General features: G+C 42.1%; 1 protein-coding gene across 2 annotated transcripts in view; it reads left to right on the top strand.

The window, feature by feature from the left end:
• Nucleotides 1-24,188, top strand: part of CWH43 (cell wall biogenesis 43 C-terminal homolog) — a 40,886-nt gene that overhangs the window by 8,858 nt on the left and 7,840 nt on the right. The window contains exons 6-13 of one of the 2 annotated variants that reach the window (XM_024573926.4): nt 2,029-2,117; nt 6,995-7,252; nt 9,487-9,612; nt 12,647-12,726; nt 15,076-15,181; nt 16,151-16,286; nt 17,955-18,104; nt 22,975-23,119. In XM_024573926.4, coding sequence (XP_024429694.1) covers nt 2,029-2,117; nt 6,995-7,252; nt 9,487-9,612; nt 12,647-12,726; nt 15,076-15,181; nt 16,151-16,286; nt 17,955-18,104; nt 22,975-23,119 — 1,090 coding nt within the window. Of the gene's footprint in view, nt 1-2,028; nt 2,118-6,994; nt 7,253-9,486; nt 9,613-12,646; nt 12,727-15,066; nt 15,182-16,150; nt 16,287-17,954; nt 18,105-22,974; nt 23,120-24,188 lie in introns of both variants that reach the window. The other variant, XM_045182595.3, reaches the window with a different exon arrangement.

Raw genomic sequence — 24,188 nt, 5'->3', positions numbered from 1 at the left:
TGTGTACTTTGGAGATGGGGGAGCCAGAGGGCATTTGTCCCAGTGGTGCAGGGTCACTGAGGGAGGCCTGAGGACTGGGCTCAGCCAAGTGATGGGTTCTGGGTGCTCCGGCATGGGCATCCTGAGACTCTGAGGCATCCCCACATAGAAGACCATTGTCAGTGCCAGGGAAGGCATGGCACTGCCTGGCCATTTTCTCCAGTCCCCCCTGCCCCTGCTCCCATTCCAGTTACAGTAATTTGGTAGGACGAAACCGGAGTGCCCTTGTGAGGGACCGAGTTGGCAGCCTGGGCATAGATCTTCATTCTGTGCAAGGGATGGAAGCTCTGAGAGACCTCTGCATCCTCAGGTGCTTTGAGACCCGCTCAAGCAATCAAGGAGTTAGCCGTCCTGAGTTTAAGTGCTGGTCCATGTGCTTGGTCCTCCTGAACCCTCGCTCTATGTTTCCTGACACCTCTTTTCTCCAGGGGCGAGGTCCAGCCCTTCATGTTAAAAGATTGGAGGGACCTTTAAAACATCTGCCTCAGATACCTGCTTTCTCTTACAGTGCTGAAATTCCCACATCTGGGTACATGTCACTGCCTGCTGAACCTCACCCCAGCAAACGTCTGCGCCTGTCCCACAGGGGTCTCGAGCTCAGCATGTCCACATCTAAATTCAGTAGCTCCCAGCCCGCAAACATGTTCTTCCTCCTCCGTGCCTTGTTCACTCTGCCAGGTCGTCCTAGAATTCTGAGTCTTCCTCATTTGCTGCATCTAATTGGGCATAAGTCCTGTCGATTCCACTACTTCTCTGAAAGAATCTATCCCTTCCTCCCTATCTGCAGCCGTATCTACCTTAGTGGAGTCCTCGTCATCTTTCACCCAGGCTTTGCTATTGTCTTCTAATGGTTTCTCTTCAGCATGGTGTTCTCTACACTGCTCCAGAGTGATCTCTCTAAAATGCAAATCTGACTCCATCACTCTCTTGCTTAAAACCTTTCAGGAGTTTTCCCCCCTCCCATACCAAGTCACATGAGACAGTGTTCTGAATGTATGTGAGTATAATATTAGTTCCCATGGGTTCTCAATATCTCATTGGTTGTTTCATGATGGGAACCACCCTGTCTGGTTTCAGAAGCTGTAACCCCCATGGCTAAGGCTGAGTCAGAGACCTTGGGACCATAAGCCACTAAGGAGACAAAGCTTATCTCCCTGGCAGGGGTGCCACCTCTGCCCACTTTACTTTACCATGCTTGGCCCTGAGCCTGACCAGTTAGCCAATGACGGGTAAGATTCCTCAAGGGAAGGAAGACCTAATACAGGCATGGTCACGGAAAAGGCCCACAGGGAAGGACTCGGGGGGCTATAGAAAAAGGGGGTGATGGACCCTTGCCCCTCAGCTTTGACATGGCCTGAGTCCTCATTCTGTCTGCAAGAAGTCTCCTAATCTCTTGGCTGCCTTACTTCCCCTGCCTGACTTAAGCCTGAAACAATGACAGAGGGCCCTGCAGTCCTGTGCTGGAAAGGGTGGATTCCCCTGGGTGATCAGGCCTAAGAAAGAATGCATAAAATCCTGTGAAACCTGCTTTGTTTATACCCTCAATTTAAATGATAAGGGTCCAAGCCTGAAATGAGTTTGTTTCCCAAAATCTTATAGCCCTTTAGCTAACTGACCCTGACTGAGAATAAACCCTCAGAGTTCTTTGTATGTTATCTATTGTTTGATCCTTACTGCCTGACAATGATTGATGAGCTTTACCTGTATTCCTGTGCAAAATGAACCCAATAAAAGCCCTTTGAGGAAAAGGTTCTTGGTTCTTCTCCTTTGAGAGACTGGCCACCTTTCCTTCCCAAGCAGATCATGTCTTGGTAGATTTATTTTCATCTGTGGCGGACGGGGGGGCTCTGTGGCAAAGCTCCCCCACAGTTTTGCACTCATGTTATCTCTTGGGTATACGTAGAGGTAGGAGATAGTTTCCTTTTTTATATGTGGGACAATGACATATTAACAATGTCAGAAGTCTTATGGCATGTCCTTTTTTAACAGAGGTGCAATTCTGCTGGGTTTGGTGAGCGGATTGATACTTTCGACCTGTTCGTGGTTCCCGGGTACCAGTTTAATGTGGTGGGTTACAGGTATGTGGAGTTCACCTGCAGGTACGCCAGCCGTTCAGTTTGGTTGTCTGATTTACTATGCGTGCAAGCCCGTGCACCTAGACTGGAAGAGATGACCGAAACAGCAAACGTGTGCCGTTGCCAAGTGGGCTATCACGTAGAACCAGCTGCAGTCCCTATGACCCAGATGTCACCATGACTGCCAGTGACAGCTGGCTCCAGATTTCACTTCCTCCTCTTTCACTTCCCCTCTCCTCCTGTAGCTGTCTAATTCTGTCCTGACTATGCTGACATACCTCCCTCGTCTCCCAAATGACTCATCAGAGACGGGTGTCAGGTGCCCTCAGATTTACCGAAGGCCTGAGGAGACAGAGGGTTGCACGTTGCTCCGCTGCCAGGCCTCTGCTGCTCTCCAGGATTGCTTGCCAACCTGGTTTGCAGGAGTGCCCTCCTTTGGGACTCCATAATGAAGCTCAATTTCCCTATCTGTTTTACATGCAACCATTTAGTTCCTCACCCTTCTCTCCAGCTTTGGGGTCCCTGTTGCCTTATTCAAAGGCTTAGACCATCTCTTGCCTTTAGAACCACAGAGTATTGGTAAAACTATGATACTTCAGGAGCATTCTACGTATCTTCCCATGACTGAATTAGGCTACTCTTCTCCCTTCCCTTAAAAAAAGCAGACGTGGTTAGAGCCAGTTTTAGTGTTAAATAAAAAAATTCCCCACTCTGTGACAGAGCCAACAGTATGTTTGTTTTCTGTGAGATGTCTTTTGACATGTTAATTAAGCAGGTGGATCAGAGTGTGGCACTAGATGCCATGTGGATATGGGAGAATATGTGTATCGGTAATAGATGTGGGTTGAAGAACATAAGAAGTAAATGTCTGTACACCCTAAATGCCATCACCCTTGCATGGAGACATTCATGTCATCCAAACGGGTTGCTCCGTTAATGATGGCCAGGTCCTCATCCTCCCGGAGCTGTGAGAGCAAAATGTGGTCGCGTTGAGCTGTTTTTACTCGCTTGTGTATTTGCTGGTAGGCATTCCCCGTGGGGTCTGAGGAAGTTTGTGTGACTATTGGAGTAACCCTTTCTTCTCATCAGAGAGATGCCTCATGAGATTCTTCAGGAAAAGGACCAGAGAGCTTTGCTAATGCTGAGTTTGCAATGAGCTCATATGGCTTCTTAATCTGCATGCAAAAGGGAAAAGGAACACGGAGTACAGCTGAAAGTTTGTTAAGCATTTATATCGTGCCTTTGCTCATGGAATAGAAGCAAAATTCTTATGGGGCAGATAATTGGCAGCTTCATTTTAAACATGGGAGAAATGAGGTCCACAGACATACCAACCGTTAAAGAACAGAAAAGCTGTGACTTCCAGTGTTATTACGCTTATACTTAACTTCCCCAGATAAGCAAGGTCTTACCCATGAGAGTCAAATTCAATTTAGTGTTGCGGTCTCTCTGGAGTATTAAATGGTAGTTTAAAAGACTCTTGGGGCAAACAGATCCAAGGCTTCTAATAGGCTTTTCGCTGTAGACAGGAGAGCAGGGCCATAAGTCAGGAGCTTCGTCTCCCTCTCTGATTACCTACTCACCTGAAATAAGCTGGACATCACACTTAATTTTCTAGAGATGGGGCCCACTTTTCACTGACTCATCCCTGAAAATCACATTAAATAGCAGCCTGTAGGAAAATAAATCGTATTTTTTCATTGTACAGTTAAAGTTGGAAATCCCAATTGAATTTCAGCATGAAATCAATTATGGTACTGACCAATGGCATTTCATAATGCAAAGAGCTTGAAATCTTGATGGCCATTAAATTAGTAAACTCAAAATTCTATTTAAAAACGTGGACTAAATGCATCATAGGATCCTGGTGTATTATACAGTGTGCCTATAATTTATTGCATGAAAAATCTGATCTTTTGAAAATGAACATGTTAGACATTATAAATATATTGGAATGCTCAATTACCATTAATTCTGTTTGGTGTCTTGGGTGTTGTAAAGATTTGGAGGAGATTACTCGGGAGGCTCAGTCTCAAACAAAAAACAGTTAAGGTATACAGTTAAGTGAGAAAGGAAAGTGACTAAGTGTGTGTGTCATATGCCACCACTGGTGTAGGAAAAGAGGAGTGTGCACGCATGTGTATTTTCTTTCTATGCACGTCTCTGGAAGGATGCAGAGAAAGCTAGCGTCCGTTGCCTTCACTAAGGGGAGCTAGTGGGTGATGATGGTCAGTAGGACTCTTTTCTACCTCTTGAATTTTGGATTTTTGAATAGATAGCTTTTTAGAAAACTACAGTTTTGGTGGATTTAAAATATATAGCCTATGCAAAAAAAAATAGAAAGTAAGTTAAAAATAAAGGCAATAACAGTCAAGGGAAATTCGAAGGGGTGTTTTCTTCCCCTCCAGATAGTTCTCTGCAGTGAGAGAAGAAGCAAAGTCATTCTGATGGCTTTAGATTGGAATATTAAATCAGGACTCATTCTTTCAAAAATTAGTCATTATAAGCCAATAAGATGAAAAAAATTAATCTCACTAATAAATATTGGGTTGGCCAAAAAGTTCATTTGTTTTTTTTTCCCCATAAGATGGCTCTGGTAGCACCTAGTAGTCTTTAATTCATTTGAAACAATTTTGTTAGATTGAATTGTGACAGTTGTCATATCAGCGTGCATTAAGATAAGCTCATCAAAATTGGTGAATTGTTGTGTAGCCATTTCAACATTGAAGATGGAAGAAAATATGCAACATTTCCAGCATATTATGCTTTACTATTTCAGAAAGGTAAAAATGCAACTGGAACACATACAGAAAAGATTTGTGCAGTGTGTGGAGAAGGTCCTGTGACTGATAGAATGTGTCAAAAGTGGTTTGCAAAGTTTCATGCTGGAGATTTCTTGCTGGACGATGCTCCACGGTCAGGTAAGATAGACCAGTTGAAGTTGATAGCGATCAACTTTCGGACATTAATGGAGAACAACCAATGTTACATCACATGGGAGATAAGTGACATACTCAGAATATCTAAATCAATAAAGTTATTGGTGAAAATGAAAAATGTGTCTTTTATTTTACGGAAAAACTAAAGAACTTTTTGGCCAACCCAATACATGTAATTTAGAATGTTATACTATTTTCATCATTAATTTGGCAAAGATTTTTAGAAAAAATAATTTTCACAGGGCTCAAGAGGTGAGATTCCGGCAAGGTGTCCGGAGGAAAAGAACACTGGTACAGCCTTTCAGGAAAGCAGGTGATCACAGACTGTGATTGACACAGCAATTATCCTTCTAAGAATCTGTTTTAAGGAAACAATCAGAGCTGTAATAATAGATTAATTGGCAAAGAAAGATGTTCCTCACAGTGTCAGAAGCTTCATACATGGCCAATGATAGGAAAATGGATGCTTATGTTGTAATGTGTTTGTCCAGTAGAATAGTATATTTCCATAAAATGTTTTAGGTAAAAAATTAATAACATGAGAAAGTGTTCTTGATATAACATCACATAAGAAGCAGAACATAATCCTTAATATATGGTTTGATTCTATTTACCTAAAAAATACTCCCATATAGACATAGAAGAAGATGAGAAGAAATAACATTGGTGTATCAACCTTGGTTATCTCAGTCTTAGGCAGTTCTTAATCGATTCCTTACAGTTCTGTATTTTTAAAAATGTCTACAGTGAGTAGGCATTATTACATTTGTTTTATTTCAAAATGAAAAAATTTTTCTGTTATGAAAATAACCATTGCTGAATATAAGTGTCGGATGGTCTCACTGTGGAGTTAAAGTCCATGAGTTGCAGAGTGCCCTCGAACCTGGTTCTCATGCTTATCTGACTGATGGTCTTTTGAAGTGGGAGGAGTAGAGAGTCTTGGCATTGTCCTGTGACGGTGCAGGCAGAACGTACTGATGGATGTGAGCCATGGGGCGCGAAGAAGCTGGCTGCAGCCACTTCCTGCTCCCTCCACTGGCTTTTCTGGAGTTCCTGCCCGGAGTGGTGAGGAGTCTGCTGCAGATGCCCTCGAAGGGTGGGTCACAATGATCCAACATCGACTGAAATGTCTAGAAAATGGCGTATTCTATGGAAAAGTGTTGTTCAGTGGCTCAGGGTGCTGTAAGACCCTGAGATACTTTCTCAAAGCTGATTTCACAGGAGCTGGGAGAATTGTTACATTTCCTCAGGATTGGCTCAACAAATTAGCCAACATTTACTAAGGGCCTGTTGTGGACCAGGCAGATTGCCCAGCCACCCCTACAAGGCTGTTGGATAAGGGGCGAACTGCCTGTGGACTTGCTAAAGCAGTGTGTCTGCAATACCGTGTCAGTCCCATCTTCCCCGGGGAAGTCAGCTTACTTAATGTAGGACAAGGGGCAGTGTTTAAATGGATGGAAATGCCTTTAGGAGGGTCCTTAACAAAAACATTCTAGAAAGCACACCGACTCTACCTGTTTTCTAATGTCCAGGGTCTGGCTAGTTAAATAGACATGTTTTTGGTATTACAGGTAAGTTCACTTTTTTCAGTTTTTATTGCTCTTAGGATCTTAACACAAATAACCTAAAAATGCCTTCTTCTCTCCACCCACTATTCCCGAAGAAATATCACTGGACTGAGAGTCACTAGACCCATATTCCATCACCAGCTGTGCAAGTCACCAGCTACATGACCTCCAGCAAGTCACATTAACCTCCTAGACGGCATTTTCTCATTAGTGTGAGGATTGGGCCAGTATGCCCCTGGGGTCCCTTCTGGCTCTAAATGGCTATACGTTGGTCATCCTTTAAGCTTATTATCCCTCCCCCCTTTTTTGAGAAAATGGAAGAGGATGTTACTGCTTTCCTGTCTGATTCTTTTTCTTTTTCTCTCCAACACAGGAGCGGCTTCAGCTGCGGGTCTTCTTTACTTGCCCACGTGGGCAGCTGCTGTTTCTGGCTGTGTCCTCGCCGTCTTCACAGCGTCCATGTGGCCTCAAGTACTCGGACACCTTATTAGCTCCAGCTCAAGCCCTGGGAAGACCATGACCATCGCCATGGTGTTTTATCTGCTAGACATATTTTTCTGTGCGTGGTGCACTGCTTTTAAATTCGTCCCCGGAGGTGTCTATGCTAGAGAAAGATCTGACGTGCTTTTGGGTGAGTGCATTTGAAAGGTCTGGATTAAAGTCATAACTACTGGAAAATATCCTTCGAGACTGGGATTCAATACTTTACATGACAAGTGGAAATAAATAGGATGATCTTGCATTTCTCATTAAAACAGAATCTATGGATTTGAAAAAAACTGGAAGAATGTCTAAGTTACTACTTAAAAACAAATTTCTTCATTCGTCTGAATTTTAGTATGTGTATTACTAAAGGTCCTATTAAGTAAGTTAGGTGTGGAAAGCAAGTTGAACTCATAGTAAAGTGTAACAGAGGCACTATGTAACACTTTACTATATGCTCTTTGGGAAGGGCGTGATGTGATACTTCAGTGGTAGGCGTGTAAATATATACCAGGATTGTGATTTTTTGGTTCTCCTCAATTTTATCTATGATTTTTATTTACTATATTTTTACCTATAAAATATATTTTGCATATATGAATCTTAGTGCAAATGACAAATTCCCAAATTATAGAATAAACACATTTTTCATTTCAGTGGTTATGAACTTATATACCAGAATTAAAGTTTTACAAACTTACCTTGGTTTTTAAACTTAGCTTAAAAGTTGTCTGCTGGCAATAATGAAATTACTCATGTATAATATACAAATCAAGTGTTGCTTATCATTTTAGTTTAAGTAAACCATATCAGATGCTTCCAATTTTAAAAGTGAGGAGCCAAAACATGTTAGTAGGGGGTTCAGTTCTTGTTGGTTCATGTATTCATTTTTCCATTTGTTCATTTGCTCATTAAAAAATATTATTGCACACCTCTAGTGTTCCAGGCAAAGTGCCAGGTGCTAGAGGTTTAAGAGACATAGAGTCCTGGCCCACCTGAAGCTTCAGTGCAGTGGGGGAAACACCATGCATAACATTAGACAAATGCTTGTGGAATTACAGGGGTGGGGGGAGTGTGCACCCGACTCCAGGCTTCTAGCTGAGTGTCTTTGCAGCTCCCCCCTGGTGCCCTTGGTGTACATTCAACTACTCTATACATTTTCACTAAACTTTTCTGTTCCACGAGCTAGACTTCTGTCAGGACAGGCGGATTGGAAGATATATTTTTAAATTACATGAAATATTTGACATGACTTTTGAGAATTTGGTATTTCTGGCAAATCCCAAGCTCTCATCCAAATAGAGAAACCCATCGCTGCATTTCCTCTGCGATAATCTTGGCTTTGCAAACTTGGTATTTCTTCTGGTTTCTTTCAGGTGTGTGTGCTCTGTCCTGCTCTGTCTTCCTGTCCACTGCCTGCTTTTCCCTACTCCGGCTTGCTTAGGGGTCTGCCATGTGGAGAAACGAATGAAAGTAAGAGCCATTCTAAACACGTTTATTTCTTTAGAGTGCCGTGAATGATGTGCTTTGAGTGCCTTCTCAACCAATTTTTTTTTTTTTTTTTTAGTAAGAGAGGCATTATATTGTTGAGCCCACAAAATCAAGACATGTTGGTCATGTTCACAGTAGCTTTAGTACAATAGAAAAGAATCTGTATTAAATCAAAAGTACTTATAAATTTATTGTCTGGGTTTTTCCTGCTATTTCCTGGAAATCACAAGTAATTTTTTTTTCTTTGGCTAACCTCCACCTAAAATCAACTGTTACTTGACATTTCCTAACTTGTGTATTGTTCATTCATACCTGTTTCCATGCTTATTAGATCCAATCTTACAATGAAATGCATCTCCTCATTGAGCTCAACTTTCCTGACCCAGCTTGCTGGCCCAGGGAGTGTCCTGGCATGTGCCTCTGTGAGGAGCCTGTGCCCAGAATAACCACGTCCCAGGCCAGCATCATTGCCACAAATGCTGCCATGCTGGGAACCTACGCAGCCTCTTTTGTGCTCCTCCTCTTGGTGCCTGTAGAATCTGTTCAGTGGAGGAGACTGAGTGCCTGAGGCTGTGCGCAGCCTCTCTGCTCTTGAGCTCCGCCCTCCTTTGCCCAATCAGCAGTGAGGCATGCTCTCAGCGATCTAACAACAAGGAAACACTCAGAAAATTGAGGAAAAAATCCACTGGTTCTACCTTGCTGATTGCTTATGATCATCCAATGATCAAAAGGACACTAGTAGAGTGACTGCCTAGGTACTGAGATAAATTCACTTAACTGAATTTCCAGGGTGCGCCCATTTCATTGAAACCTTGGCTCCTGGAACTTATCATTGGAAGGATTTTTGGACTAAATGTAATATAAATAACTATATTCTTTCTCTTTTAATAGGGACAGTGATGGTAATTCTTGGACTGAATATGCTGTATGGTCCTAAGAAAAGTCTTGACTTTCTTCTTCAAACAAAAAACAGCCCTAAAGTGCTTTTCAGGAAGAGTGAAGAATACATAAAACTTTGTAAGTAGAATTTTCCTTTCTTTTTTTAAAGCAGCTACTAAAAATATACATTTGCAAACACATATGAAATTAGAGTATACTAAACCCTCATATACCCTTCACCCAGTTCCAACCATTGTTAACTATTTTCCAATGTTATTAATAGCTACCTTCCCTACTTTTTCTTTGGTGAAGTACTTTAAAGCAGGGGTGTCCAACCTTTTGGCATCTCTGGGCCATACTGGAAAAAGAGGAGTTGTCTTGGGCTACACAGTAAATACATTGCGACATGTAATCACAAAAAAAATCTCATAATGGTTTAAGTAAATTTATGATTTTGTGTTGGGCTGAGTTCACAGCCGTCCTGGGCTGCATGCTACCCGCAGCCTGCAGGTTGGCCACCCCGGCAGCAAATCTCTGCTGTTGGGTCATTTCACCCATGGATACTCTGTGTTAGTTTTGTTCTGACTTCTAACACAGGTAAGATGATTTTAACAGCTGACATTTCCAAAATGCTTTGTTTTCATGGTCAAAACTATTTATTTTATTTCTTGCTTTCCTGTTTAGGGGATTAAATATGTTCACTTTTGCACTACTGATGAACTAGAAACTCAGACATGAAATAAGTTTACATAACTCATTAAATTATTAAACATGACTCATTTCAAATGAACTGGATTAAATAAATATTTATTGAATGTATAAAATTTGCAGATAACCTATTAACATACAACAAATTTCATAACTATATAGTGCTGTATAGATTTAAAGATGTGTAAAAACTGGTTTTCATCTTCAATAAGTTGTTAGTTTTCTAAAGGAGATAAAATATTATAAAGATATAGAAAACAATTAAGCTACATAAAATTTCAATATATTTCTAAAAGAAGTGTCACATAGCAGTAAGACCATTATATAAAAGCTTGAATATGGCCCTGGCTGGTGTGGCTCAGTGGGTTGACTGCTGGCCTGTGAACCAAAGGGTTGCCAGTTCAATTCCCAGTAAGGGCACATGCCTGGGTTGCAGGCCAGGTCCCCAGTTGGGGGTGCGTGAGAGGCAACCAAACATTGATGTTTCTCTCCCTTCTCCTCTGTAAAAATAAATAAAATCTTTAAATGAAAACCCTGAATATGTGTTCTATCAGAATTTGAAAAGACTATTTTAAAATTTAAGGGGTTTAAAATTTAAAGAGTTTTTTTTGTATTCTTATGTTTCATTTGTGTTCCATGAAACCAGGATCTGGCAGTGTTTGCTTGATTGTTTTTAATCCTGACAGTCTTTGTCTCTTTAAAAATGTAGTATTAAGACCCATAATTCTTTAGTTGATTCACCAAACTGAGGTATTTGGAACAGTTTACTTGCAAAGTTGTTCAGCCAGTTTTATGTGATTTAAAAAATATATACTTTATTTTTTAGAGCCATTTTAGGTTCATAGCAAAATTGAGCAGGAAGTACAGAGGTTTTCCATTTATCCTCTGACCTCACAGACACACAGCCCCCACTGCTATCCGCACCCCCCCCCCCCAGTGGCACATTTATTACTACCGATGACTATACACAGATACATCACTACCACCCAGGGGCCACAGTTTACATTAGGGCTCACTCATGTAAATTCTATGGGTTTGGACAAATGTACAGTGGCACGGAGCCACCATTATAGTCTCATACAGAGTCGTTTTGCTATCTAAACATTCCTTGTTCTCCACCTATTCATCCCTCCCTCCCTCCCTCCTCCAAACTCCTTGCAACCACTCTCTCTGTTGTTTTGCCGTTTCTAGAATGTCAGTCTTTGACTTTTAACTTCAAAGTTTAATCTCCTTTAATTGCAATTTCTTATGTGTTATAATTTATTGCTATCAACTTCCTTTTCCTTTTCTTTTTCTACTTTATCTAGGTATATTTTTCCTTGTTTATCTTCTTGCTTTCTTTTGCACTGATTGGGTTTTTTATTTATCCCCCACCTCCCCACTTCTCTTTCTAGTTTGGAAATTATACCTTTCATTTCTGTTCTTTTAGTAGTTGCTTTTTGCTTCCCCACACCCCAGCACTTAAAGCTACTCCCCTGTCATCTGGCTTTTATTTTTGCTGGTGAGAAGTCAGCTGTCATAACTTTTGCTCCTTTGACGATAATCTGTCTTTTCTCTCCGGCAGCTATTATGAATCTGCTTGGTGTTCTGCAGCTCCACTGTGATCCATCTAGGTGTAGATTCCTCTTCCCCCGCCCTACCCACCACTCATCTTACTTGGGAGTCTTTGGTGCTTTCTGAATCTAAGGGTCATGTCTTTTATCAGTTCTGGAAAATTCTCAGCATTATTCCTGCAAATACTGCCTCTATCTCATTCTTTATCTTGTTTCTAATCCTGACACTCTTTCTCTTCTTTCCTTTTTGACTCTAATTAGATAAGTGTTGGACCTTCTTATTCTCTTCCCCATATTTCTTAACCTCTTTCACATTCTTTACCTTTGTTTTTAAGTTATCCCTTCCACCAAATCTCTACTCAGCTTCATCTAATCTGCTGTTGTCCTGTCCATTGAGTTTCTACTTTCAATTATAGCCATTATTTAATTTTATTTCTGCAAGCCTATTGTTTTCTTTACAACTTTTCCTGATCATTGACTTAGTTTCGTGTTCTTCAGTCATACTTTGAGCGCCCTGTTTATTTTTCTAAGCATGTTAAGCATCTACTTTATATTCTAATCCTCAAAGTTCAATATCTGAAGTATTCGTGGGCTTGATTTTTCAGGGTGTTTTTTCCTGCTGCTGATTCCTACTCATGGCGAGTTGTTTTCTCGTGTATTATTTCCTGTATCTATTTATGATTTATTTGTACTTGAAGCTCATAGTCATTGGAATATTTTAGGGAAGATTCTTTGAAACCTGGTTTTAAAGTATGAGTTAGGTATGCATGTCAGTCACACATGAAAATTAACCCAGGAATTAAACATTTCCCCTTTGACAAAATCCTTGATTAATAGGTTCACTAATTTCATGAAAATTATTTTAAGCAGACTTAATTTCTTTTAAACAAGTATCTTTTATTTCTGTTTAGTTTTGTGGCTGCTTGTTGGTGTTGGGTTATTAGGATTAGGACTACGGCATAAAACCTATGAGAGCAAATTGGGCAAAAGGGTAAGTAATTAAAAACCTCAATACAGATTTATATGCTATACATGTATATACATACAATTTGTATGCTTCCCCATCGTGACTGAACTCTACACACATGGATCTAATGAATTTAGGGACCTGTATCTCTCCTTAGCCCTTAGGTTAGAGGCTGATGATAACATAGTAGAATTATTTTATGAAGTTGGGTTGGTTCTTGGGATAGTATAGACACATGTAATAGAAGCAGACTGCTCATGAGTTTATTATATGAAGTTATTTTTGTCATCCCATGAGTTAACACATCTAAACTATGAAATAAAGAACTATTTTATAATGGGCTTCTTTTACTGCCTGGTACATATTACTAAAGGCAATGATGTGAGATTCTTTGATTTGGTTCGCAGGCCAGCACTCAATCCACTGAGCTACACCAGCCAGGGCCAGATTCTTTGATTTAATAAAAAAACTTACAGATAATTCTTAATTTTGCAAATTTAAGGTTAACTTGTATATTGATGAGTTGTGGAAATTTTCTTGTCTCTTTCTTTTCCCTCTTGCTCTCTACAATTGTATACGTTTTATTGTCTTCTTTCTCTGATAGAAACGTGGGCAAGAGTAGGTCATTGCCATATTATACTTTCTATCTGCTCTGATAAAATGTTTGATGTGTTTTGTAATGTAAGGCAGTGTTAATTTTGGGTAAAATAGAATTTGCAGGTTAACTTCAGATTTTAGCAATCTGCATTGCCAGGCAAATTTTTCATATTAAAAGTAAAGCTGTTCTGAAGACACAGGCTGTGCTTCTCTTGTTGACCTCGGCATTCCTAGGATTGCTTGGCACACGGTCAGAACTCGGTAACCATTTCTTAATTAAGTAAATAACATTACATGACCTCTTTCTTTTTTCCTTTATTTAGTAGTTGTTATTACTGCAAATGTCAGTCAGAAGAAGATATGTAATGTCAGGGATTCTTTTCCAAAAGAGTCATTTCCTGTGATTTATTACCTGTTCTTTTGTTCATTCATCTGACAAATCTTTATCAAATGTCTCTTTTGTTCCTGGTGTCAGAGGTTTGGAGGTAAACAAGTTGGACAAGACTGTGAGTTTACAAGAAGGTAAAGACTCACAGAGTTTATACTCTAGTACGGCAGAGAGGCAGTGTTCAGAGGAACAGATAAGGAATCAAGGATAACTTCTGCTTTTTGGCTTGAGCAACTGGGTGGAGGGAGGTAGCATTTACTGAGATTGGAAGAATGAAGGAATACCAGGTTTTGGAGTGATAAAACCCAGAGTTAATTATATAGTTGTATGAAGAAGGATAGATAATCTTACCTCTTGAAATCTCTGTTGATGGTTCCATTTTCTTTACATGACGTTCACTAAGCTGAATAGTCTTTCTTGTGTGAAGACGAAATGCCCCGCTGGCTGGTGGTGGCACGTTGAGCTGTTTGTGTTGAGTGCCGGCCTTCCTGTGCCTAGAGACGGCTACTCACTCTTCTCCCAGTCGGAGCTCAGATGGTCCACTGGAGTTGGTTTTCAGTTGTGGTGATGGATTTGTTCTAATCCAGTCACACTCTCTCACAGGGTCCCTGTGGCAGGCAGATCAAGAGTATTAGTTTGAGATGGGTGGTTAGGGTTGGGCAGTATAGTCTCTGTGCCCATGGACCCAAACGAGGAACTCTCAAAGGGGCCGTCCGTGCTCCTGAAGCTCGGCCTGGCCAGGACAACAAGGGAGTAACACCATCTATAACTCGGTTAGAATCACTGCGCCACTTTACAAATATGTTAAAGGGCTTTATGTGTCCCTCTGTGAGCTCATTCTTGTCTGGGGCAAGGGAAACCTCCCTCCTACTTATCTTTTTCATGCATTTCTTTATGTTGTTATGACAGGTGATATATCCCTAGACAATGCTGTTTTTTCCATATTTTTAACTTCATCTAAATGACATCTGACATATACATTCTGCAACTCACTTTTTTCTTAAAATCATCTTTGTGAGATTCATCCATATGGAAATGGATAGCCTCAACTTATTTATTAGCATTGTGTAGTCTTCCATTCTGTGCATTTTATTTATTCATTTTCCTATTGAAACCACAGCCAGGCTGTTTCTAAATTGTTACTGTATAAACTATGCTTATTGCAAACGCTCACTTTCCAAACACTCCTTCCAGCTTCTAAACTTAAGCTAGAAGTTCACAGAAGATTATGAGAACACTATATAGCAAATATCTCCTTACTTTTATGACGTAAATGTGGGCAAATGCCTAAAAAACCCCTTTGCTGCATTAGAGAGAGGTGGAGAAAGCGGGCCATTGGGCCTGCCACTGTTCACAGTCACCCTAAATCACCGTTAAAGCTTTCTCAGGCACCAGCCGCAGAGGTCTCTGCCGCCATCTGGCCTTTCCGGTTTGGCTATGACAACGAAGGATGGTCCAGTCTAGAAAGGTCGGCTCAACTGCTTAATCAGACAGGTAAGTCTTACTGGAATTAGTTTTAGGTTTTGAGAAACTACTACTGTTACCTTTATTTTGAGCAGATCATAAGTAACAGGAGGAGGGTTTGATGGGTTATAAACTAATCTCTTTAAAAGGCTGAAAGCAATTAGTTCAGTTGATTCTGAACGAAGCCTCATACTGGGTATCTACAGGGGATTCTTGTCATGCCTTTGCTCTTAGAGATCCCCCTGCTGGTGGCTCCTGTCACTTGGGGACTCACTCTGGGGAACAGAAAACTGTTGTATTAAAAGGCAGCATGGGTCAGGGTGATGCTCATTTGTGAAGCAAATTGTTTCTTAGAGCCTAAAGGGCGATTTTTAGGTTTCTGTGCTGAGGGTTGGGGTTAGGGGGAGCTCATCTTTGTATGAGCATCCTTGGGAATGTGTGGGTGTTTGGTTCATAGGTCAACTGCGTGGAGGGAGGAGCAAGATATGTAAAGGGCTGAACCGTTCTGGCTATTCCTAATGATAAACTTGTCTCCTAGGACAGTGCTGAGGGTCCTTTAGTCCTGATCACAGGTGTCCGAGGCACACGTGGCCAGGGTCTGGGAAACCCGTACACTCACCTCTGTGCTGGTACCATGGAGGTGTTTGCCCAAGAATAAAACACTATTGTGCCCCACTCTCTCGTTCCTGAACATGAATTGGGAATTTAAGAAAGGCATTAAGCTCATTTGAGACTTGGGGAATGATGTTAATAATATTTAAAAATTTAGAAAAGTTATGTTTTTATCCTTTCTTGCATTTACTTATATGCCCCATGTATTAATTACATTCTAAATATGAGGATATTCCCTTATAGCTCAAATTTGGTCTGCTTCACTTTATGTCTCATTAGGAATTTGGTTTTGATTTATGAGCAAAGGCAAAGGGTTCAAGAACAAAGTTTTACTAACTGCTTTTGCATTGCTGTGGTTAATCACTCTGTGCATTTTTTTCTGAACAGGTGCAGATTTCATAACAATTTTGGAGAGTGATGCTTCTAAGCCCTTTATTGGGAACAATGACTTAACCATGTGGTTAGGAGAGAAGTTGGGTTTCTACACTGATTTTGGTCCGAGCACAAGGGATCACACTTGGGGGTGAGTGCACCTTGGGTACCAATCCCGAGCATATGGAACGTCGAGATTGGCATACCTTAGTCCTTCGGCTATGGCTCATTGATCTTGGGGGGTGAGGGGGTGCTGCAGATATGCAAGTTCCATAATTGTTTTATGGTCTCCCTGTTACTGGGTATTTTGAATTCACCATTCATTACAAACCACTCAGCATAGGAGCTGAGGTCACAACAGTGAGCATGTCTGACCTAGACATGGTCCTCGTGGAGTGTACATTCTAGTGTGAAGAGAAAGAAATAAACATGCACACCAAGAAATAAGATAATTTGAGATAGTGACCACACATTATGTAGAAGAGGAAACAAGCTATTGAGAGACAGAGTGACCGAGTGGGCAGGGCAGAGGGGATGCTCATGCAGGTAGGATGGTCAGGAAGGTTGCTCTAAACCACATGATGGGGAAAACCCAGGGCGCAGCCATGGGGAGAGCTGAGGGCATCACCAGGGTGAAGACCTGAGGCAGGACCCAGCTGGGTGTGCCTGAAGCATAGGGACTGACGGGGAACTGAGAAGAAACGAGCTCAAGGGTGGGCACTTGATCTTAAAGGGCCTATCATCCATGCTTAGGACTTGATTTAATTCAGTTGTGATGGGAAGCCACTGGAGGATTTAAACACAAAAGCAGACTGATCTGATTTACATTTTTAAAAGCTCATGCCAGCTGTTCTTGGAAGGACAGAGTGTCAGGGGCACAAGTGGGGCCATGGAGACCAGTGAGGAGGCAGATGTGGTCACAGGGTGGAGATGACAGGGAGAGCTGTGGAGATGGAGAGAAGGGGGCACATTCAGGAACTGTTTGGGAGCACAGCTGACAGGACTTAGTGATGGTTTGGGTGTCAGGGGCCCGGAAGTGAAGAGTCAAGGGCAACAGGTAAGGTTTTGACCCAAATACCTGATAGGAGATGATGCCATTCAATGGCATTGGTGTGACCTGGAGAGTAGCAGGATTGTGCTAAGTTTGAGATGCCCCTGGACAGACAAGTGAAATCCAGTAAGCAGCTGTGCGTAGCCTGGAGAGCTGAGCAGGGCAGGTCAGGCTGGACATGTGGATTTGGTTATCATCAGTGGAGACGGTCCTCCCGGAGGGACTCCCTGAGGGGTGGGGGAGACAGTGCGTCCAGCCAGGCAAGAGAAGCCCACTGCAGTCCAGCCCTGCTCGTCCTCTTCCTAGTTCTGTGACTTAGACTAAGGTGGAACATACTTTCACATCTTTACTGGAAGGGCTTTAATGTCTAATTTTGTAAATTGTTACTTTGTGTCCTTACTGGCAAGATCATACATTTCCAAATGTGTTGCTGAATATTAGAATTGTTTATACAAATATGTTGCCAAAGTAACAATGTAAGTAAAATGGATTTTGTGTATTACTGATTCTTTCCTTTATGTGTCTCCATAGCACTTGCTAAAACAGATTTGATGAAACTCTGTTTTATCAGTTTATTAGTGACACAGCGAGAAATGCTAAGTAGCAGAGATACAACGAACCAATATGCAGACTGCCACATAAGTCTCCACCACATTCTCTCTCTGAGTGCTTCCCAGTGCGATGCTTGAAGTGTGACACACTCCTGCTTAGTCCTGTCTGCAGGATGTGGTCGGACCAACGGTGATGTTTCTTTTCCTTTGCCTACAGGATTATGGTTTTGTCAAGATACCCTATTGTGAAATCGGAGCACCACCTTCTTCCGTCACCAGAGGGCGAGATTGCACCAGCCATAACCCTGACCGTAAACATCTCCGACAAACTGGTGGATTTTGTTGTGACACACTTTGGGAATCACGAGTGGGTTCTTTGGTCTGTCTAATGCTAAGAAACATTATTAGCACATTCCTTTGTCTTCTATGCAATGACCTGTCTTGCTTTCTTCTTTTTTTTTCCTCCCCAAATGTTTTTCCCTATGTGATTGCTTTTAAAAATCAAGCATAGAAATAGTTGAGAGGCAGGCAGTCCTTAGTGATTGTACAAGGCTGCAATGATGGCTGTGTTAGCCAGCAGCTACTGAGCAAGTGCTGGGCCAAGTGCATGAGCGGGTTTGATCTTCACTCTGTATGAAGTAAATGCTATTACAGCCCCGTGTTATAGACACACAGGATAGGTTGAGGGAGGTTACATGCCTCGTCCCACCACGGTCACAGGGCTAAGGCTTAGGTAGGCCCAGCTCGGTGCCTGTGAGTACTTGGAACCACAGGGTCAACCGGGCTGTAGAAAAAGGGAATCCCCTTTGCTCACAGGGTGACTACAATGGGAAGCATGTTAGGATCTGAGAATGATACTCCTTTTCCCTCGTGTTTTCACAATCCACTGACAGGCAGAGGAATCCGGCAGGGAGATCAAATATCACTTTTAATTTTGATAAGCCTATTTGGACAACATGACTTAAGGGCATCCATTTGGACCCACTGATACATGTCCCAGCAGCCCCTGAAACCGGCCCCCCCCACGCCAGGCCTCCCTGGCAGGGGCGGAGCCTGCCTGTCAAGCTCTCACCTGAGTGGAGCCAGTAAACCAGAAAATACCCTGCTTTCAAACCAGCAGTTTTCAAGAAGAGAGAGGAAGGGTTTGAGACAAGCCTGCCCAGTTAATTCTTCTAAACGTCGTTAATTATAGAAATCCTCCCCAAAAGAAAAGAGTGGAGAGAGAGAGGCCAGAGACGGTTTTGTAAGAAAGTCCCTCTACAAGGAGAGTGGGGAGTGAGATTTATCCCCCCCAAAATACCATTCACAAACCGCGGCTCAGTACTGAGTAAATCACGAATAATGCCAAGAATGTGTTGTAAGAGCAAAGATAAAGGTGTATAACTGATGCTCTGCCACAGTAAACATTCTGTGATGATAGGAGGAAACACTGATGTAAAGCGCTGGGTGCTATGAAGTAGGGCATGCAGGTTCACATTCATAGCACGAGGCCACAGAGCTTTAAAGTGACATATGGAACATTAGAAAAACAACGTTGTTGTACAAACTTTTATCTCAATGAGACTAATGGGTCTGATACCACTATTTTCCTGGTTACCTCACTTTTTCTCACAGTATTATGGAGATCTGCGAAAGCATGCTTGCATCTTTCCTTAAATAAGTCAGAGCATAAATGATATAAACAAATCATGAGATCTACTCACTAATCAGACTCTTGCTTGCCTCCATACAAATAAGGAGGATGCTTGGAAGACGGATGATGTAGATGGTCCGTATCTCCCTAAAAAGCTGATGGAAGAAACACCTCCTGTTTCTCCCAGCAGTTTTCCTGTAGCAAGTATAGGCCTTCAGGAATCATTCTGCTGACCTTAAGTAGCACTGGAGTTGGGTTTATCTTTTTTTTAAGGCACTTTGTGTTTAAAAAAAAAAAAAGGTTACAAGGTTTTAACCTAAGAAACAGTTAAACCTGCTCCTTCCCCCTGTCTTTTTTTTTTCTTTCCCCCCACTGTTCCCTTCAACTTCCTCCAAGCTCCTGTGCCATGTGAAGAGTGGAGCTGGCGTGGAAAGGGAAGACAAGACTGAACGACAGCACTCAGACTGGGTTGGAAGAACAGCCTTGTCTAACTTTTTATCAACCACGCCGTTACAGCTCTCTGAATAACAGCCTTTACTTGCTATCTTACTCACTCGATGTAACAATAATGACCACAACAGCAATAACAGTAATAGCTAACCTTTGTTGAGATGTAACGGGAGAGAGGGAGGCAGTGTGCTTTAATGGTCAAGGGCATGGAATTCCAGAACCTAGAGGTAGACAATCTGGTTTGAACCCCAATTCATGGTATATCCTTCAGCAACTTATGAACTAGCTTTCCCATCTGTAAGTCGGGCAATAATCCTGCCTGTGCATACAGTTCTGGTGAGAATGAAATGAGATGTATTATCTCATGCAAGGTACTTGCATATAGTAAGTGCTCAATTAACGCTGGCCATTATTATTAAACCAAGTCAGACAACTCTAAAGGTAAAGGACACTGGGCAGCTTAAAAAAGAATTCATTTATCAAACAGAAATCAAGCACCTGCCGTGTCTGAGGCACAGTGCTGGGTGCAGTCTCTGTCCTTAGAGACAAGCCCTGGTGTCCCTCCTCAGCAGCCCTGCCCAGGGACACCGTAGCCTCCCACCAAGGCACAGGAGGAAGTTCGTGCTTCAGATAGTTTGTGAAGCCATCGTGACTTGTGCTTGTCTGTCTTTGTTTTCTGCAGCAATAAATACAGGACTCTTACTGTGCATAAATATTTAGAGATTTCATTTTCTAGTGATTATGGCATCCAAACATGAAATCATATTAGGAATGAAGTACGGAATGCTTGTGCATGTTATTAGCTGATCAACAAGATTTTAAAAATTACTGACTATGCAAATATGTCTTTACAACCAATAAGTAGGAAATAGCAGCATTTCTTAGAAGTCATTTAGGGACACGCCGTTTATTTTTTTTAATTTTAGGTAATGAAGCCACCGGTTGATTTTTGCATTGTTTTTTCCTCTCATTTATAACATGCATAAATGTACAAACAGGAAATAGTACAGAACCTGTAGTCTGAAGACCTGTGTTCTAGTTTTGACTCCAGTGTAACATAAACTTAGTGAGGTTCACATCACTTGTCACTGGAAATTGGATAAAACTTTCTTTTCCAGTCCACACTATGAGGCTATTGGGCTGAACAGATATTAACAGATCACAAAACATGTATACGTTCTCTCTCTCTCCTTGTCTCATATCTATACATAGACTTTCTGTTATTATTGCCATTGGGTGACATTTATCTCCTGAGAAAATGTAAAGCCAAATTCATAGATTATTTTCCAATAATATATTACTAAATTATATGTGTACGAAAATGCTGTCTGTGCTCCAGCGACTTCAGAATTTTCTATACCTGGATTCGATCCTGGTGCCATGTATCAGGAGGAACGGAATTCCCCGCGACTTAATGGTTTATTTACCAGCACATTAGAAGGGTCAGAAGAACAGATCAGAGATGCTAAGGCACTGAGGCACTGGTGACAGTGGGGAATCATTCGCATTCTCAGTGTTCTCAGAGTGGGAGCTGGAACCAGGGGCCGCCGGGGCATGAAGAATGAAGCTATTACTGCCAGAAGGGCTGGGGAAGAAATACCCTGGCTGCTCTTTCCTTTCGCCTTGTCACCTCCTGCTGGTGTCCCCCGCTGGAGAGACATAACTGGAAGTCAGCAGACAGGGAGCCCACGAGGTGAAACGTGCAGGGGTCAGCTTCCCAGGGCATAGAGAAGGGCCAAGAATGGATCTGGCAGGGAGATGGAAAATAGCCATAGACGTGCTCCTTAGCATCATTTAAAAATAGAGCTAACGCCTGCCTCTCAGTTACTATGAGAATTCAGTATCAAAGATGTTAGACAAATGGTCACTCTCTTCACTCTTTCATTTCTTGAGACATCTTTTAATAGTACTCAGCTGTCCACACATACTTATCTAAGCTTAGTCCCAGCTTCAGAATCTACCGTAGTGAGGTGTCTCCAATCTTTTTGGTCCTTGGTGATCCCCTTCTATCTTCCTTCGTCATTGTTTTTTCCTAAATTATATATTAGTTCTCTTTCTCTGTAAACATCTGTGTGGTTCTATCGCCTATTCGCTCCTGGATTCATTCCTGGCTTATCTCCCTCTCGGCTACACATTGTAGGGAACCGCATTTCTGTCTGTTGCCTTCTGGCCGCTGTAGAGCTGATGGGAGACACTCTGAAGGTTGGAGGGCAGGGGGAGCAGAGGAGCCAGGGTATTTCTCATCCTCCCTTTGTCTTGCTCTGGTTTTCTGGCAGCAAGTGAGTGTCCTCTGGGGTCCCAGCTCCTCCTTAGAGGACCCCGGGTCCCTGTGGGCAGCCTCCTCTATAGCACCAGGCAGGGCAGGCGGCCGGCTGCTGGCCTCCTTCTGTTGTCCTCCTGGCTCTGGGGGTGGTACTGGTTTCTCCCTGTTGCAAAACCCCAGTTGCTTCACTGATTGCTCTTTGACCTTCCATCACCTAGGCAACCAGTTCCCTATATTAAATTTACGTTGTTTGAAACACCTCGAGTGGTTTCAGATTTCCTAGAGTGGTTGGAAATGTCAAATACGATGTCCCTATTTTCCCCCAAATAGATTGTAAACCACCCCAAAGCTCGATGTCCTTGCCTATTTACCTCGGTTATACACTAGCTGTGCTCTGCAGAATAGAAGCGTCGTGTTTAGCCACTTTGAGAAGCTGTTCAGTGAGGGAGCTGAGTAGGTTATGTAAGTGTGGCGTGTTCTGTGAATGTTAGGGCTCTCCCTCTCGCCAGGGCTGCGGCTGCTGCTGCTTTAACAAAGTTGGCTACCAGTCTTTAGCTGTAATACTGATGACCAGGTCTCAGATGATTACAGGCATAATTTCTTCTGATGGAAAAAAATGCTGTTTTGGGAGTAGATATTTAAGTCGACTTGATTCCACATGATTTGTGGGGAAAGATCATGCTGTTCTTAGTCAAGTTTGTCAGCCTGCTGAGCTGCAGCCCTGTATCTCAGTCTGGTTCCTCTACAGAACACTAAGACATTTGCCCGAGTAGGGCTTACTCTGGGTTTGTGCTTGACTTGAAGAAGTTTTTATGGGAACATAGGTGCCTAAGATTTATTAAAAATTGTTTTCAAATAGAAAAAAAAATTACATTTTTTGTGCTTTTTTAGAGATGACCTCGACAGGAAACTTCAGGCTATTGCTGTTTCAAAATTACTGAAAAGTAGCTCTGATCAGGTGGTATTCCTGGGATATATCACTTCGGCACCTGGTTCTAGAGATTATCGACAGCTCATCGAACATGGCAATGTGAAGGTAACACAATCTGAACAGGATTTGGTTTACCGTAGTTTGCTGTGTGTAACGTACACTCTTTTGCTTGAATTTTTTAGGGAAAAATAAGGATGTGCATTATACATGGGTATAATGATTGCATACCATGGGCATAATAATGATTATGATAATCTTGTGTATAATGTACACAAAAATGTGGGTGTGCATTACACACAGCAAAATACAGTATTAAGTAATGTGTTTGTTCTTCATGTAAAAATAAACTGGCTCAACAATTTAATGTGTATTCTAATTATCTACTGCTGTGTAGAAAACCACCTAAAAGTGTACTGGCTTCAAACAACAGCCATCATCTGTGTGCTCGTAAGTCTGCAGTTTGGACAGGGCTCAGAGGGTAGCTCATCTCTGCTCTATACAGCTAGGAGCTCGGCCGGGGCCTGGGGATTCACATGCAGATGGATTACAAGCGGCAAGTTGGTGCTGGTCCAGTTGACTAGAAGCTCAACTGGGGCTTTGGGTGTGTGGGTCCTGGTTCCCCTCCATGGGGGACTTGGGGTTCCTCCCTACATGATGGCTGGGTTCCAAGAATAAGTCTCCCAGGAGAACCAGGAAGAACCTTGGTAATCGTTGAAAACATTGCTGCAGATGTACTGCCTTATATGAACTAGCCTTAGAAGTCATATAGTGTGACTTCTGCCATTGTCACAGCATGTTCACATTCCAGTGTGAGAAACACAATCCCCATTGAGGAGCATCGACATCGCATTATAACAATACCGTGTAGAAAGTGACTTATTGTAGCCATACTTCAAAAATACAGCCTGCTCCATTGTGAAAGTCAATTATGATGCTGAGAGTAAAAATAAAATGAAGTGGCATACAGAGTTGCTGGCCAATCAGCCAGACAGGGCCTCACTAAGTGACGCTAAATTAGTCCTTGCTGTTCAGGCCTAAAGCACTTGGGTCTGGCAGTGTACCCAGACACAGTCAGGCCTGCGGGACCACCACACAAACCAGTCCTGGGGACTGATATGCACACTGCCAGGCCAACTGCACTCATTCATAATGAACAATGTAATTGTTGTGTTTA

Source organism: Desmodus rotundus, chromosome 4 (genome assembly GCF_022682495.2).
Source record: "Desmodus rotundus isolate HL8 chromosome 4, HLdesRot8A.1, whole genome shotgun sequence".
Lineage (NCBI taxonomy): Eukaryota > Metazoa > Chordata > Mammalia > Chiroptera > Phyllostomidae > Desmodus > Desmodus rotundus.
Note: the sequence above shows the minus strand (reverse complement) of the source record. Positions and strands in the feature narration are given on the sequence as shown.